The sequence below is a fragment of the Carettochelys insculpta genome, chromosome 1 (assembly GCF_033958435.1).
Source record: "Carettochelys insculpta isolate YL-2023 chromosome 1, ASM3395843v1, whole genome shotgun sequence".
NCBI lineage: Eukaryota > Metazoa > Chordata > Testudines > Carettochelyidae > Carettochelys > Carettochelys insculpta.
The window spans coordinates 116,568,308-116,582,922 of NC_134137.1; the positions used below are offsets into that span (position 1 = coordinate 116,568,308).

The 14,615-nt window shown below is 45.5% G+C and overlaps 1 protein-coding gene across 1 annotated transcript in view; it reads left to right on the forward strand.

Annotated features, from left to right (window-relative positions):
* MYO16 (myosin XVI) overlaps positions 1 to 14,615 on the forward strand; it is a 622,320-nt gene that overhangs the window by 577,692 nt on the left and 30,013 nt on the right. The window contains exon 34 of the mRNA XM_074983196.1: positions 6,272 to 6,363. Within this exon, the coding sequence (XP_074839297.1) occupies positions 6,272 to 6,363 (92 nt within the window). The remainder of the gene's footprint in view (positions 1 to 6,271; positions 6,364 to 14,615) is intronic.

The following is a 14,615-nucleotide window of genomic DNA, read 5'->3' on the forward strand; positions in this document are numbered from 1 at the left end:
CCCACACTGGGGTGTTGGTTCTCAGGGTTGAGCGGGGGCAGTTTGGGGCATGAATTCTGCCACCTTTTTTTCTAGAAATAAAATACACTGGTTATATAACACAGTGTTTCTCAACCGGGGTACATGTACCCTTAGAGGTACACTGAGGTCTTCCAAGGGTATATCAACTCATCTAGATGTTTGCCTAGTTTTACAACAGGCTACATTAAAAAAAATCTAGTAAAGTCAGCACAATCTAAAAGTTCATTCATACAGTGACTAGTTTCTACTGCTTCATACGCCTTGTGCTGAAATGAAAGTACAATATTTCTATTCCAATTCATTTATTTGGTCAGATAGTAGAAAGTCAGCATGTTTTCAGTAGTAGTTTTCTGTGATATTTCTGGGTGTTTTTGTAAGTAAGTAGTTGTTAAGTGAGGTGTAACTTGGTATGCAAAACAAATCTAACTAATGAAAAGGGTTCAGTAATATGGAAAGGCTGACTGGTACTTTTTTTAAGAGCTCAGGTTACCTTAGGACCATGTTTCTCAAGTAGGGATATGCATACCCTTAGGGTTACATGAGAGAAGGCTCGTGATACTTATATTTTTTTTTTAAAAAAGGGGTGACTTACTTGCCTTAAACCCTTCTACTCTGAGTGGAGTGTAGCTCATCTGCAAGTCTCCTCCACTTTACTCTGTCTTGGAACAATACTTCCAGCTGACTCTAGGAGTACCTCAGTTGTTGTACTTCAGTCTCAGTAGATCTTCTCCACGTTGTCCGAGGTCTTCCTCTTTTGCGTTTTCCTTGCACGTTCTGAAAGCTTGATGGACTATGCTGGGTTCTGCAAGCTTGATGGACTATGTTAGGTTATAGTTTTCTGAGAGTGTGGCCTAGCCATCCCCACTTTCTGCTCTTGATTTGAACATTGCTTTGTTCTTGCCCTGCTTTGTTCCAAAGCTCCTGATTTGTGACAAAGTCTTGCCATTGGATGAGAAGGATGCACCTCAGGCATCTGTTTCTGAATGTTTCTGTCTTGTGATTTGAAGACTTTTTAGTATGCCAGGTCTCATATCCATATAAGCACACACTTTTCACATTTGTTTTGAAGATCTGCAGTTTTGTCTTCTTAATAAAAAAAGGTTGAGAAACAATGCTATAACACAACTGTCACCCCTATCACTAGTCCTGTCCACATGAAAACAAATGAACTTGAATGCAGTGCTGATGTTGTTAATTCAAGTTGTCTGGCTCTTCAGGCAGTGTAAGCTAGCATTCAAATTAGCATAATGCATCAACTGCTGACACAACCACTGTGTGCTTCTGTCACTGGCAGTTTGAAGTGCTATTTTACAGTGTGGCCACTCTTGAGTTACGGTAGTTTCAGAGAAGTCAATTCAAGTGTACATAACATGAGTTAACTCTGCAGCAAAGACATAGCCTGTACTGAACAATAGCTTGGGGTTTCAAGTATTAACTTCCAAGCTGGATTCAACGACAACTCCAAAAGTCCTGATATACACTTACAGGATATGTCAACATAGTTGTGTGATTTGGAGTATTAAAAATCCCACATATCTAACCACTATAACTATGCTAGCAAAAGCCCTACTGCAAACTTAGTTATACCAGCAAAGATGTCCTTTTGTCAGCATAGCTTATTTTGTAAGCTGTAATAGTGAAAATACTCTTTCGCTGCTGTTAACTGCATCTTTGCTAGGGGAGTTTGCCAGTATTGCTATAGGAGAAAATCCTTTCCAGTGAATACACGGCCTTAGACTCAGTGCCACATGGCAAAGGGTATCTACCTTTTTTAACTCAAAGGCTACATCTACACTACCCCAGAAGATCAACGTGCTCAAGGCTGATCTTCCAGTGTTTGATTTTTGTGCATCTGGCAGGGACATGTGAAAGTCACCTATTGGGCTCAGCAGTTGTCCCCTGTATTCCTTGTGTCTTGCAAGGAGTAAGGGAGGTCAATGGGAGAAACTCTCCCATCAACTTTCTTCAGTGAGGATGGTCAGGTAAGTCAATCGTAGAAATGTAGATTCTAGCTACGCAACTGCCATAGCTAGAATTGCATATCTGCAGTTGACTTATTTTCCCTAGTGGAGACCTAGCCATATGCTCCCCCTAACCATTTTTTTTTAAACTTGGTACCCCTGCCCCCTAATGGGACTTCCCAAAGCAATCTACATGAACAAGGGCCATTGATATCACTCCTTTGATCCTGCCACCTAAGTGTGACTAGGCTAGGAAATCTTTTAAAAGCACATGATTTAATATCCCCAGTACTTCCTGGGCAGTATTTCTCAGTTTCATCTTGGAAGAGCCCTGAGGCAACCGCACATACCAGCTTGGAGCACCACTCACTGACATTTGATCCATTCCCCTCTCCATCAAGAAGGAAAGGTGGCTGAGCCAAATTTGAATCAGCGGCATTGTGACCTCATGAGTGAGTGAGAAGGCTTGGTGCATGAAAGCATTTAAACAGTTCCACCACAGCTGGTCAGTCCAGGAATTAGCTTTCATCCTCAGCAGGGAGCAGTGGCTTGTGTCTTTCCTGTCCTCACTCTGCACTGGTATCTGGTACCGCTACCCTCTGGCTCTAAATAAGCATCACTCCTAGAACCACAGCATTATCCTCTCCAGTCTCTCACCCCCTTCTGGCCGGTGTCAGCTGTCCTCAGTCTCACTCCTACCACCATGGCCAGCTGCAGCCAACATCTAGCTCCTCACCTCAGAGGCAAGCCACAGTCTGTATAGGCCACTCTCTCAGGTTGTCATGGGGAAGGGAGAAACCCTGGCCCACCCACTACTGTGGGTCTGGACCAGTGCTCCCTGTAAGCTAAGCAATTCTGGTGCTGACCCAGGAACTGTCAAGCAGGTCCCCTTTTCCTACCCTCATCCAGTCTCCCTTACATCCCTTCTGTTCCCTGGTCCACTTCCCCATGAACCCTTGCACCTTCTTGGCTATTGTATCAAGGCCACAGCTTTAGAAGTAAACAGGCTCCCCTGAGCCTACCTAGCATGGCTCTACTGAAGGTGCTTCCTCTCAAGGAACTTGTCCTGCATTCTCCCTAGAAAGGACCAAACTGCCTACTGTTCTGGTGAGCAGTTCCTTATAAACAGGGCTGCTCCAGCAAGACATCTTCTGATTGGGTCCTTTGGAGCCTTTTCTTCATTGGCTAGGGCTCTGCACAGGCCCCCTCCTGCCTGCTTTAGCCCATCCTGTCTGTAGTGGGACAACTAGCCCACTACAGTACACTACCCTAGAAAATTTGATGTCCCGTCCTCATCCCCACCCACTTTCCCTGATTGAGAAACAGTGGCGTGGAAGAAGGCTTTGTTGAAAGAGAAGAGAAAAAACCTATAAACTAGGGCAAGGGTGTCTCAATAAATACAGGAGCCTACTTGCATAGGTTACACTTCTGGGATTCATATATATATATATATACACATATATATATATATATACACACACACATATATATATATATACACACACACACACATATATATAGATAGATAGATATAGATATAGATATAGATATAGATATAATTCAATTGCCTGTCAGAATGTTTGAGAGAAAAAAAATCTGGATGCTTCTGTCAAGCTCATGTTAAACCAGAAGCTCCTCAATATAACCCAACCTACAGACCACGCTAAATGCTCAAACCTGAGCACAAGGCTTGAACAACTTTTGATCTAATGTTTGTGCCCCCTGCTAAACTGATGTTTCTAACTTTGTACTGAATTAAGCAAGCGTCTTGTTCGGTGCACAGCTAGAGTGTCCTAATATTTACGCAAATGTATGTAAAGGAAACTTTTCAGAGTGTAATCTATTACTCCATTTATCTTTCCAAACTCCACCAGTTCTTTGCTTTCCATGTCCATGCTGACGTTCTTCTTTGTACTTCAGAGTATATGGAAACTACTGATTTGATAAGACATCTTATCTAAGTACCTTACATAGAAATAAACAGATGAATCACTGATGCCTGGGACTTAGATCAAGGCCATCCTCTAACAGTGTCCTGACATATAAGGCTTTACTACAGTATTCTTTTTTTTTAATAGTGACTAAGAGAATATTTTTAGTTCAGTTTTCTGATCTTCATGAATCACACCAGTATTTCACATTAGTTCCTACGGTGCCCACTTAAAATAGCATTATACATTAGAAGAATGTGGATGATTCTTTAATCACATGCACTGAGTTAAAACAGGAATAACTCTCATTACATCACTGAACAGGCATCTAATATATAACTGGTGTGAGATCAAAACAGAGCAGAGCTGCAGAACGTTTTTCCTATTGAGGCCACTGGCCCCAAATACAGCCCACAAAGTGGGGAGGGGCAGAGGTTCAGGTCTTCCCCTAGGCTCTAGCATGGGGTCAAAAGTGAGGGGTTCAGGATGTGGGAGGGGACTCCAGGCAGAGGCAGAGAGGTAGGATGCAGGAGGGGATGAGGGCTACTATTGGGGGTGCAGGCTGTAGGGTGGGGCTGGGCCAAGAGGCTTGGAGTGCAGCAATGGGCTCAAGTCAGGAGGTTGGGAGGCAGGTGGGGTGCGGGGTCTGTGCAGGACTTAGGATGCTAGAGTGTGCTGAGGTCTAAGAGGGAGTTAAGGTGCAGGAGGTGGGTCTGACCTGGAGCTGGGGGGCTCTGTGCTGGGGGTGCAGGCTTTAAGAGGGAGTTACCATGCAGGAGACTTAGGGCTGAGGCAGGAGGTTAGGGTACAGGAAGCTGCTCTCTGGTCAGTGGCACAGCAGGGCTAAGGCAGGTTCTCTGCCTACACAGGCCGTGAACCACTCCCTGACATGGCCAGCATATTTCTGTGGCCCCTAGGGAAGCAGGTGGCTCCATGCGCTGCATTCCCCTGGAGGGACAAGAAGTGTGGATGAGGACAGCACACAGAGCTTCCCTGAATACCATGAGCCAGAAGTCACAGCTCCATCCCTGTGGGGGGAATCAAGGCTCAGAACTTGCAGCCTGCAGCATGGATGAAATTAAGCAAGGGGCTGGACCTGGCTCCTGGTCTGAAGGTTTCCCCATCCCTGGTATAGAATGTAAAACATTAACTATTTAAAAAAAATCTGATACTGTATCAATTTCCTCTGTTTTGCAAAAATTAATATCTGCGTACAAAATAGCTGTTTTTAATTTGTTCCAAAATTACCTCTGACAATTGGGCAAGTAGAAATTTGTGAGACAGCTTGGATTCCCATGCCATCTACACAAGCAAAACTCTCAGGCTACATCCACACCAGCCAAAAACTTCGAAATGGCCATGCAAATGGCCATTTCGAAGTTTACTAATGAAGCGCTGAAATACATATTCAGCGCCCCATTAGCATGCGGGCGGCCGTGGCACTTTGAAATTGGCGCGGCTCGCCGCCGCGGGGCTGGTCCAGATGGGGCTCCTTTTCGAAAGGACCCTGGCTATTTCGAAGTCCCCTTATTCCTATCTGCTTGTAGGAATAAGGGGACTTCAAAGTAGCTGGGATCCTTTAGAAAAGGAGCCCCGTCTGGACAAGCCGCATCAATTTCGAAGTGCTGCGGCCACCCGCATGATAATGAGGTGCTGAATATGTATTTCAGCACTTCATTAGTAAACTTCGAAATGGCCATTTGCATGGCCATTTCAAAGTTTTTGGCTAGTGTAGACATAGCCAGTGTGTTACAAGTTCTCATTTTACTTTGTGGCTTATCACATTTTGTAACTGACTCCTTCTCTGAAGAGTTCATGCATTCTATAGGCAATATGCAAAAGTTTGCAAAGAGTGCAGCGTATAAAGATAATTTAGCACTTGATTCTGTAGGAAAGGATGTTCTTACGGTGATAACACTGAATTGGGACTCTGGAGATCAAAGATGCATGCCCAGCTGTTCTACCGACTTCCTACATCATCTTGGGAAATTCACTGAGAGCAGGTCTTGGCTCTCTGTTCTGGCCTATTTTCACTGTTCCAGTGACACAAAGAGGATGGAAAAGTGTTCTAAAAGGGAAACGAAGATTCCTCTGATACAGGGAGAAACCCTGGCTGGTGTAAGGGCAGAATATAATGTATTTCGTCTGTAGAATGGCACATGCACCAACAACATTGTTTGTAGCTGAGAAGAACAATAATTTATCTTTTGGAAAAATTCAGTGAGCCTGTGTATAGTAACATGTCATTGAATTTATGACTTTTATATTCCGTAAAAAGTGTCAAGCGTTTTCAGTCTCTGACTGAAAATTGGGCACAATATAAATGTCAGGCTGTAATTTAGTATTATTCTGTTTTAGGTTTACCAGAGGAAAATGAATATTCAAGACTGTCAGCCAGCACTACAGCGAGCTCATCAAATCAAAGGCACAGGGAGAGCCACACTAGTCAGGTAAATATTTTACAGATTGCCTAATATAGACTGGTGAAAGAAGTAAGAATGCTGACAGAGGCTTTATACTGAAAACATTCTCTATTCACATTGGTGTTTGCTTTGAAAAATACCAGGTTTCCCTTAAATTATTCTATTTATATTAAGCCAAATACAATTATGTGTGTGCTTTTAAGTGTTTTCTTTGCAGAAATGATCTTCCTGGAGGTTTCTAATGTCACAATTCAAAGTTTATATCACTTCAAATTGCTGGTTTGTGAGGGCATAATTTTCAGGAAGGCCTTCTGACTCAGCAACCTAGGAAGAAGAGGACACTGATTTCTCCCAAGATATTCACCATTGCACCAGAAAAGACCTGAATAATAATCAGCTTCTTAAGAAGAAATGAATAATTACTGAGTCTCTTAATGCAAAATATTTAAGTCACTGAACATATCATTAGGTACAAAAGGAATATAAATATTGCACCTTAGTTACTTTGAAATTAGTTAATGGAGCTTAATGTGACATATTTCCAACATAAAATTAACTCTGAAGTACATAAGTAAAACAAAGCACGGGGTGGAGAATTTGGAGTAGTATATTTTCTTCATTCTTCAGCACGTCATGAATAAGCTGAAATACTTTACATTCCAGTTTATTCATTTCTGTTCAGGCATTAGGCCTTTGGGTCATTATTTCCAACTTTGCTTAACAGATAGAATTAGACGCTTAAATTTTTAGTCCTCGTATGTTCCCTCCCATCTCTTAAAAACAGAATTGTGAGCCATGTTTTATTTGAGACTGTAAAATTCTTGCTGTAACTGCCAAATGAAGTCCCAGGGCGAAATGTATTACAGGAATTTCTTTATTAGTAAGATCTGATTAGATGAGGCAATTTTCAAAATATTTTGCTAGAAGGTATGGGATATGCTTTGTTTAAATGCATAAGAAGTTTATTATTTTTTATTTCATTTTAGTAATACAAAACAGCTAAGGTAACGTCCTAGCCCTGAAGTCAATGGGAGTTTGTCAGTGAGTTCAGTGGGATCATGACTTCATGCTTAGTACCACAATGAATCTGAATCTAACCTTAAAAAAGCAAGTTCTGCCAGCCCCTGCACAGGTATCCAAAGATCCTCACTCTTTTCCATTCCCCTGTGCAATGGCCTAGGCAATCACAGTTTCTGTTCTCAGAGTGCAAAAACTATGGCATGCTGGCTTTCTAAAGCAACACTAGCCTCTTCAAAAGTAGAGAGGCTGGGCCCAACCCTCACCTGCCTTGAGCAACCACCAAGGTTGCTTTGGTACAGGTTGCCGTGCGCCTTGCACCATGTAGTAAGGTAGTGCATTAGCCACAATCTCTAGGGCTATGTCTACACAACGCCATAAGCTCGAAATAAGCTAAGCAATTTGTGCAGGGCAAATTGTATAGTTTATTTCTAGTAGATTTTAAAATAGGCTATTTTGGCACGTGGCACTGTCTTGACAGAACCACCTGGCAAAATAAAGGCCTGTTTTGAGGCACCCCTATAATCCTCATGCAATGAGATGTACAGGAATGGTGGAATAATGTAGCCATTATCTCAAAAACTGTTTCGAGACAATGGGTGCATTTCGTAGATGTGAGCAGCTATTTCAGGACACCACTATAGCCAGAAATAGTGCCTATCATCTAGCATAGCCCAGAGCTTCATGAGATAATGTAACTGCCTGAAGGACAAAGCCACAGATCCTCAAAGGTATTTAAGCCCTAAGTCACCATTAATTCCAGTATTATTTAGGCACTGAAATACCTTTGCGGATGTGAACCAAAGACTACAGCATGCCTCCACATTACCTACACCAGAGATATTGTCTGACAGGCATGATTAAGTCCACAAAGAAGAAAAGAGATAACTGAAATTAATGCTGTCATCTTTTTTTAAAAAAAGAAGGAAACTTGCTTCTTACAGCAAAGTATTTCCAGAAATTCCATATCCTGATTTGTCAACAGGAAGGACGTTCTCAAGTGTTTATTCCAGTTTTTACTTATTGCTTTCCCATTTCTTGGTAGGCATTCCTGAAGAACTAAGTAAGAGAAATTCACAAGGACATATAATTGAAATGAGCACAGATACTATTTTTGTATCAGCATCAGCCCCTGCATATACAATACCATCTATTACTAAAAGTTTCATTGTGTATTCATGTAGCAGTACAGAAATCATGATAAATATTAGTTGTTACAAAAGGAGAGTAAATGTTGCACGCTGGTCGCTTTGAAATTGTTCTTTAATTTATGCTACCTAATATAAAGTGGTAAAGAAATGTCAGGTAATGTTAATCAATTGCATTTTCTGTAAACAAAAACATTAAAAATCAAGGAACACACCAGCTGAAGCAAAGATGTAGTTCAAATGCCTTGAACACACTCACGGAAGTCTTGTCTCCACAATAAATTTCATCTCATGTTCTCAAAACTCACATCTGCAACAGCAATCTTAAACACAACTTAAGTAAGATGACAGTATCCTAAGGCTGCACCTATACTAGCAAGTTCTTTTGAAAAATTTTTTGAAAAAAAGGGGGATCTTCCAAAAGAGCCCATGGAGCATCTACACACAAACTGTACTTTCGAAAGTAGATCAAAAGAATGTGGTGCTCCTTTCAAAATCATTGTTCCTTTCGTGGTTCAGGAAGAGCACCCCCTTTCAAAATCTTCTTTCTAAAGAAAATAGCTGTGTCTACATGTAAGCACCCTTTCGAAAGGATGAAAATCGAAGTTCGGCTTTTGAAAAAGGGGCCATTGAAAGAGAGCACCCGCCACCATTTTGCAGATCGGCATTCCGATCTGCTCTTTCAAAGTGCCGTCGAGGTCTTTCGAAAGAGAGCATCCACACGGCTCCAAGCCCTCTTTCAAAAGAAGGGAGGCAGGAAACACCATGCCGCTCTGCATGGTGGCAGATGCGGCGTATCCCCTGCAGCTGTGGCTCATGAGGCCCTACACGGGACACCTCAACCCCACCTGGGAGGCATTCAATGAGCGCCTCAACCATGCCCACAGCATGGTGGAGCGGGCCTTCAGGCATCTATAGGGTCGGTAGAGGTGTCTCCTCACACGGCTGGAGGTCAGGGTCCCCAGCGTGCTCCAGGTGGTGGGCACCTGTTGCGTCCTCCACAACATGTCCCTATGTCCCCGGGGGGGGCTGTCCAGCTGGCACTGTCTATGAGCAGCCGGGCGCCGCACCCATCCGCCAGGCCCACCGGGACAGCCACTGCATTCGGGAGGCCCTCAGGCAGGCCTTTGCCGATGGCCACCTCTGACCCACCCACACACACACATCCCATGCACATCTGTCACCCACCATCCCTGCCCCCCCCACCCCCACCAGCACTGCACCCACACGTTCACCACCCACCAGCCACCGAGGAGCATAGCACGGAGTGGTGAATAATAAAGAAATGTTTATATAACTTGGGTGTTCATAAATCATATTTACGGGGGGAACCTAACTTGGAGGGCGGCAGGGGGAACCTAACTTGGAGGTGGGTGGGGGGAACCTAACTTGGACGGGAGTGAGGTGCTCATTCTGGGGCAGGGATGGTGGGCCACAAAGCCTGTCGGCCCCTGGAGCCCCTGCCCCCCCCCGGGTGCGGGGTCCCCCGCGGGGGGTGGGTGCCAGAAGCACTGGCAAATATTGCCAGTGGGTGGGCCTGGTGGGGGTGGAGGGGGCAGGCTCGGTGGGGGCGGAGGGGGCAGGGCCAGCAGGGGGAGATGCAGGGGGGCCAGGAGGTGGGCCACAGTTGCCGTGTGCTCCTGTAAAGCATGGCCAATGCCCTCAAGGGTGTCCAGCAGTCTATCCCAGGCCACCCTCCGCCACTCCATGTCAGCCTGGGTGAGCTGGAGGTGCTCCTCAGCCACCTCAGCCTGGCGCTGGGTAGCTGGGTCTTCCTTGGCCCTCTGGGGGGCCCTCCGGACATGGCCGCGATGGCGCGCTGCCTGAGGTGGAGTCTGGACACCTCCGACAGCTGCAGGCGGGCTCTCCGGGATGAGGGATGGTGCGTGGCTCTCCTAGCCCATGGATGGTGCAGCTGTGTGGAGAGGAGGAGAGCATGTCAGTAGTGTGCCCCAGATGGAGGGGACCTGGCTGTGGCCTATCCGCCTGAGCCCACCCCATGGGGCTCCTGCCCCCACCCCCCTAAGGGACACTGACCCCTCCAGGGAGCACCGACTAGCCCCCGCTGGGACTGGGCCTCCCAGCCTGGGTGTGGTTCCAGGGGTCTCTCCCGCAGGTGGCCCTTCCCAGCCTGCGGTGCATGGGCCCTGGACACCATCCGGCACCAACCGGCCACCACTCCTTACGGCACTGTCCACTGGGGGTGGGTGCTGGGACTCGCTGGTGTGGCACCACGGGGTGCCACATCCCATGGGGGGGCTGGCCTGTGTGCAGCCCAGGACCACCAGTTCCGTGTGCAGGCACCTAGCCATTGTGTTGCCCCCACCCTATGAAGTAGGTGTGTGCCCCTCCCTGGATGTACCTAAGGGTCCCTCAGTGACGTCCGGAGATGTCCGGCCTTCGGTCGCCCGTTTAGAGGAGTGGGAGGGGATCACTATGGTCAGCTCCTCCTCCTTGCTCAACCAGTCCGTGGTCCCCTCGCCCTCCTGGGTCCCTGATCTGGGCTGCTCCTCCTCCTCCTCCAGCTGCAGCTCCTCCCTGGAGGTGTCCAGGAAAGCCACGAGGGGTGAACTCTCCTGGGGCCCCAGGGTGCTCTGTTGCTCCCTGAAGAAGGGGCACGTCACCGGTCCTGCCCCTGAGCGTCCGGCCTCGTCCCTGGCCTGGGCATATCCCTGGCACAGCTCTTTTACTTTGGAGCGTACCTGCTCTGCGGTACGCTCCGGGTGCCCCTGGTGTGTAGGCCCATTGCCAGGTGGCCGAAGGCTGCAGCATTGCGCTGCTTTACGTCCATGTGGCACAGGACCGCCTCGTCCTGCCAAAGGCCGAGGAGGTCCCACAGCTCCCGCTCTGTCCAGGAGGGACCCTTTGTTTTTCTCCCCTTGGGAGCCCTGGGAGCCTTGCGGGGGCTCGGAGGAGGGGCTGTGGGGCTCGCGGGAGGGCTGGCTGCTGGCCATGCGGGTGCTGGAGCGTCAGGCTGGAGCGTGTGTGCAGGCTGCTCCTAGCACACTCTCAGCTTCCTGCAACGGATTTCCTGCGTGCGTGCGTCTTTAAGGCAGCCGAACGCAGGGACCCTAGAGCCCTGCTGCTGCCAGCTAGAGCAGCTCCACGCTCCAGCTGGTCGGCACCACGGCAGACCTGTATTTTGAAAGAGCGGACTGTGGAGCATCTACACGTGTACCCTTTTAATTTATTATTTCAAAAGGGAGCCATCTTCCTGATACGGGATCGGGGTTTGGATTTTGAAGTGTGCGCCCCCGTTCTTTCGATTTTCTTTCAAAAGATGGGTTTTCACGTGTGGACACTCCTCCCGCTGTTTCGAAAAAGGGCCATTTATTTAGAAGTTTTTTGCACGTGTAGACACAGCTAATGTGTACAGATGCTCCGCAGGGCCCTTCTTTCAAAAGAACAGTCTTCATTTTCAATCCCTTGCCTGTTCTTTTGAACGAGTGGGGAGCTGTGTAGATGCTCTCTTTTGAAAGAGCAGCTCACTCTTTTGATCCTATTTTTTGTGTGTGGATGCACTCGTTTGAAAGAGGCTCTTTTGGAAGAGATCTTCCAGAAGAGTTTCTTTGGAAAGATCTCTGTAATGTAGACATAGCCAAAGTGGGCTCACATTTTATGCTTTTCTCTACAATCTGAATGAATGCATCCCTAAATGTCACTACAGTTTTGCTACCAAAATAAAAAGTCCTGAAAGAAATCTGCATTCACTTTTCTAAGCAGAGAGATATGAAAATTCACACAGTGAAAAACATTACTCGTTATGTGTGTGCTATGAAATGTATTTGACAATGACTTGCTTTAATTACAATTGGCATTTGTTAGCCCACTGGTAGTGACTCTAGCAGTATGAAAGCCTAGAGTAAGTCAACTCACTATGCTTCACTTCATTAGCTTCACGTTATCATGTAACAGCAATTCTTTTGCAAACATGTAATCAGACAAAGACTGTTGCACAGTTTTATAAAGCCCCTAATTGCTATCCAGGAAGAGACATACATGGGGGTAAAACTGAGACTTTGGATTCCTTGGCAGATGTTCTGTCAGTTCAGCTAAAGGAAACTGGTTCATTAGCTTGCGCTGGTCTTTTTATGCTTATGCCCTTTTTGTATCTTACTGAGAATTACTTATAGAGGTGCGAAGAGTTAATTTCACTTATGTCACACAATCTCATGACTCGTGATACATCACAGATGAAGTTATTGTAATCTGGCTCATGGTACCTTTAGCACTCATTGCAACAAAAGCACATGTATGCACACACTAAAGAGCAAAGTCAAGCCAATTTATAGGAGCAACTGTGGCTTTTAGTTTTAAATAATAATGAAGATTTCAATTAATTTTGATTTAGCACCACATAGCCCATAGAATTAAAACAGTTTTTGGTGATAATCCCTAATGATGGATGATAATTTTGGCAAAAACTGTTTTAATTGAACAGTAAGGTTTGGACAACAATTACGTTTTCACCTATAAGTTTTGGATTTTGTCAAAAATTTAAAATGAAAAACTTTGATGACTATTTTGCATTCAAGAATTGTCAGAAAAATTCCCCCTCCCACCCTCGCCTTGACCTCACACTTGAAAAGATGCGGGAAATTTAAAAACAGGAGAAAGGAATTTTTCCCCATCAAAAGAAAATTAATTTCACAGTGAAATTTTGTTTCAAAACTTCATATCAAAAATTAATTTTCTTCAAAAGAAATGAAAAATCCTTCCTGTAAAAAACCCCTCATAAAACATATTTGTCTTTTCTCAGCCAGCACTAATTAACTCTTTACTGCCCTTTTACAGTTCTTTGACTGCATGACCATAAGTTACCAGGTTCAGTAGAGTAGCAAGTGGATGCCTGATTAAAAACAAGTAGTTCATGACTTTGCACTGGGTGTGGTGCTGTAGCATTGATTTCATCCTTCTTGCATTGCTAAGCAGTATGGTGGACTGAACTGGGTGGTCCTAAGGACAGGCCAGTAACAGACTAGTGAGAATTTTTTCCCTGTGGGCGAATCTACTCCAAAACTTCCTGTTTAAAAATGTGTAACAAGCAGTCCTGGCCACAGCCCTCCTGCACCCTTCCTCCTACCCAGTCTGCTCCTGTACCCTCTCCAGCCCAGACCCGCACTCCCAGACCACTCCGGTACCCCACTCCTGCCCAGACCCCCCCACCCCCAATTCCCAGACTGTTCCTGCACTCTCCAGCCTGTCCAAAATCCTTACCCCAAGCTTACATCCTGGCAACCCCCACACTGAACCCCTTATTTTTGGCCCTACCCCACAGCCTAGAAGGGCCAACAAGTTGTACTAGCCCTACAACCTTAGGTTCTGAGATCTGGTGTGCAAAGAGAATGAGGGGAGTGTCTCCTTGGTTTTATTTGTTTTGTTTTGGTTTTCAGGTGGGGACAACATCAGTGAGGGGCTTTTGTTTTGTTTTGTGTTGCATCTCACTTGTGTGGCCCCTGACTGATTTTTCTGTGGGTCAGTGTCCACCTACCCAGTAATGGTTCCCCATCCCTGTTTTAGATACTTGAAAGCTGCTTTCATATCCCCTCTAAGTCTTCTCTTTTCCAGACTAAACAAACATGGTTCTTTCAATCTTCCCTCATAGGTCATATTTTCTAGACCTTTAGTCATGTTTGTTGTTCTTCTCTGGACATTTTTTTTTTCAATTTATCCACATCTTTCCAGAAATGTGGCACTGTTGACCCAGGGAAAGATAGTAGGATTTATGGATTTGGGAAGGCTCACCAATCTGATTTAAGGTTTAAGATTCAAGGTTCATGCCTCTCCCAAGTTAACAATGGGGTCTGAGACAGAGCCTGTCTCAGGCTAGAGGTAAGTTTTTCAGGACTTCCAGTGATTACACAGACAATATTTTTAGCAGCACTTATGGTTTGTTTATTTAGCATTTTACCACATAATGATTCAATTAGGCTCACTTCATAGATTCTTTGACAATTGCTGATACCCCAAGTTTCCCGATGATCTCCACCTGAGTGTTTCCTACGGCTAAGTTTCTGATAAAAGGTCGAGGGGAAAATACTGTTGAATGACCTTTATCCTAATTCAGTTGGTAATTTCACACCTTTCTGGTGGGGGAAACGTGGGCACCAATTG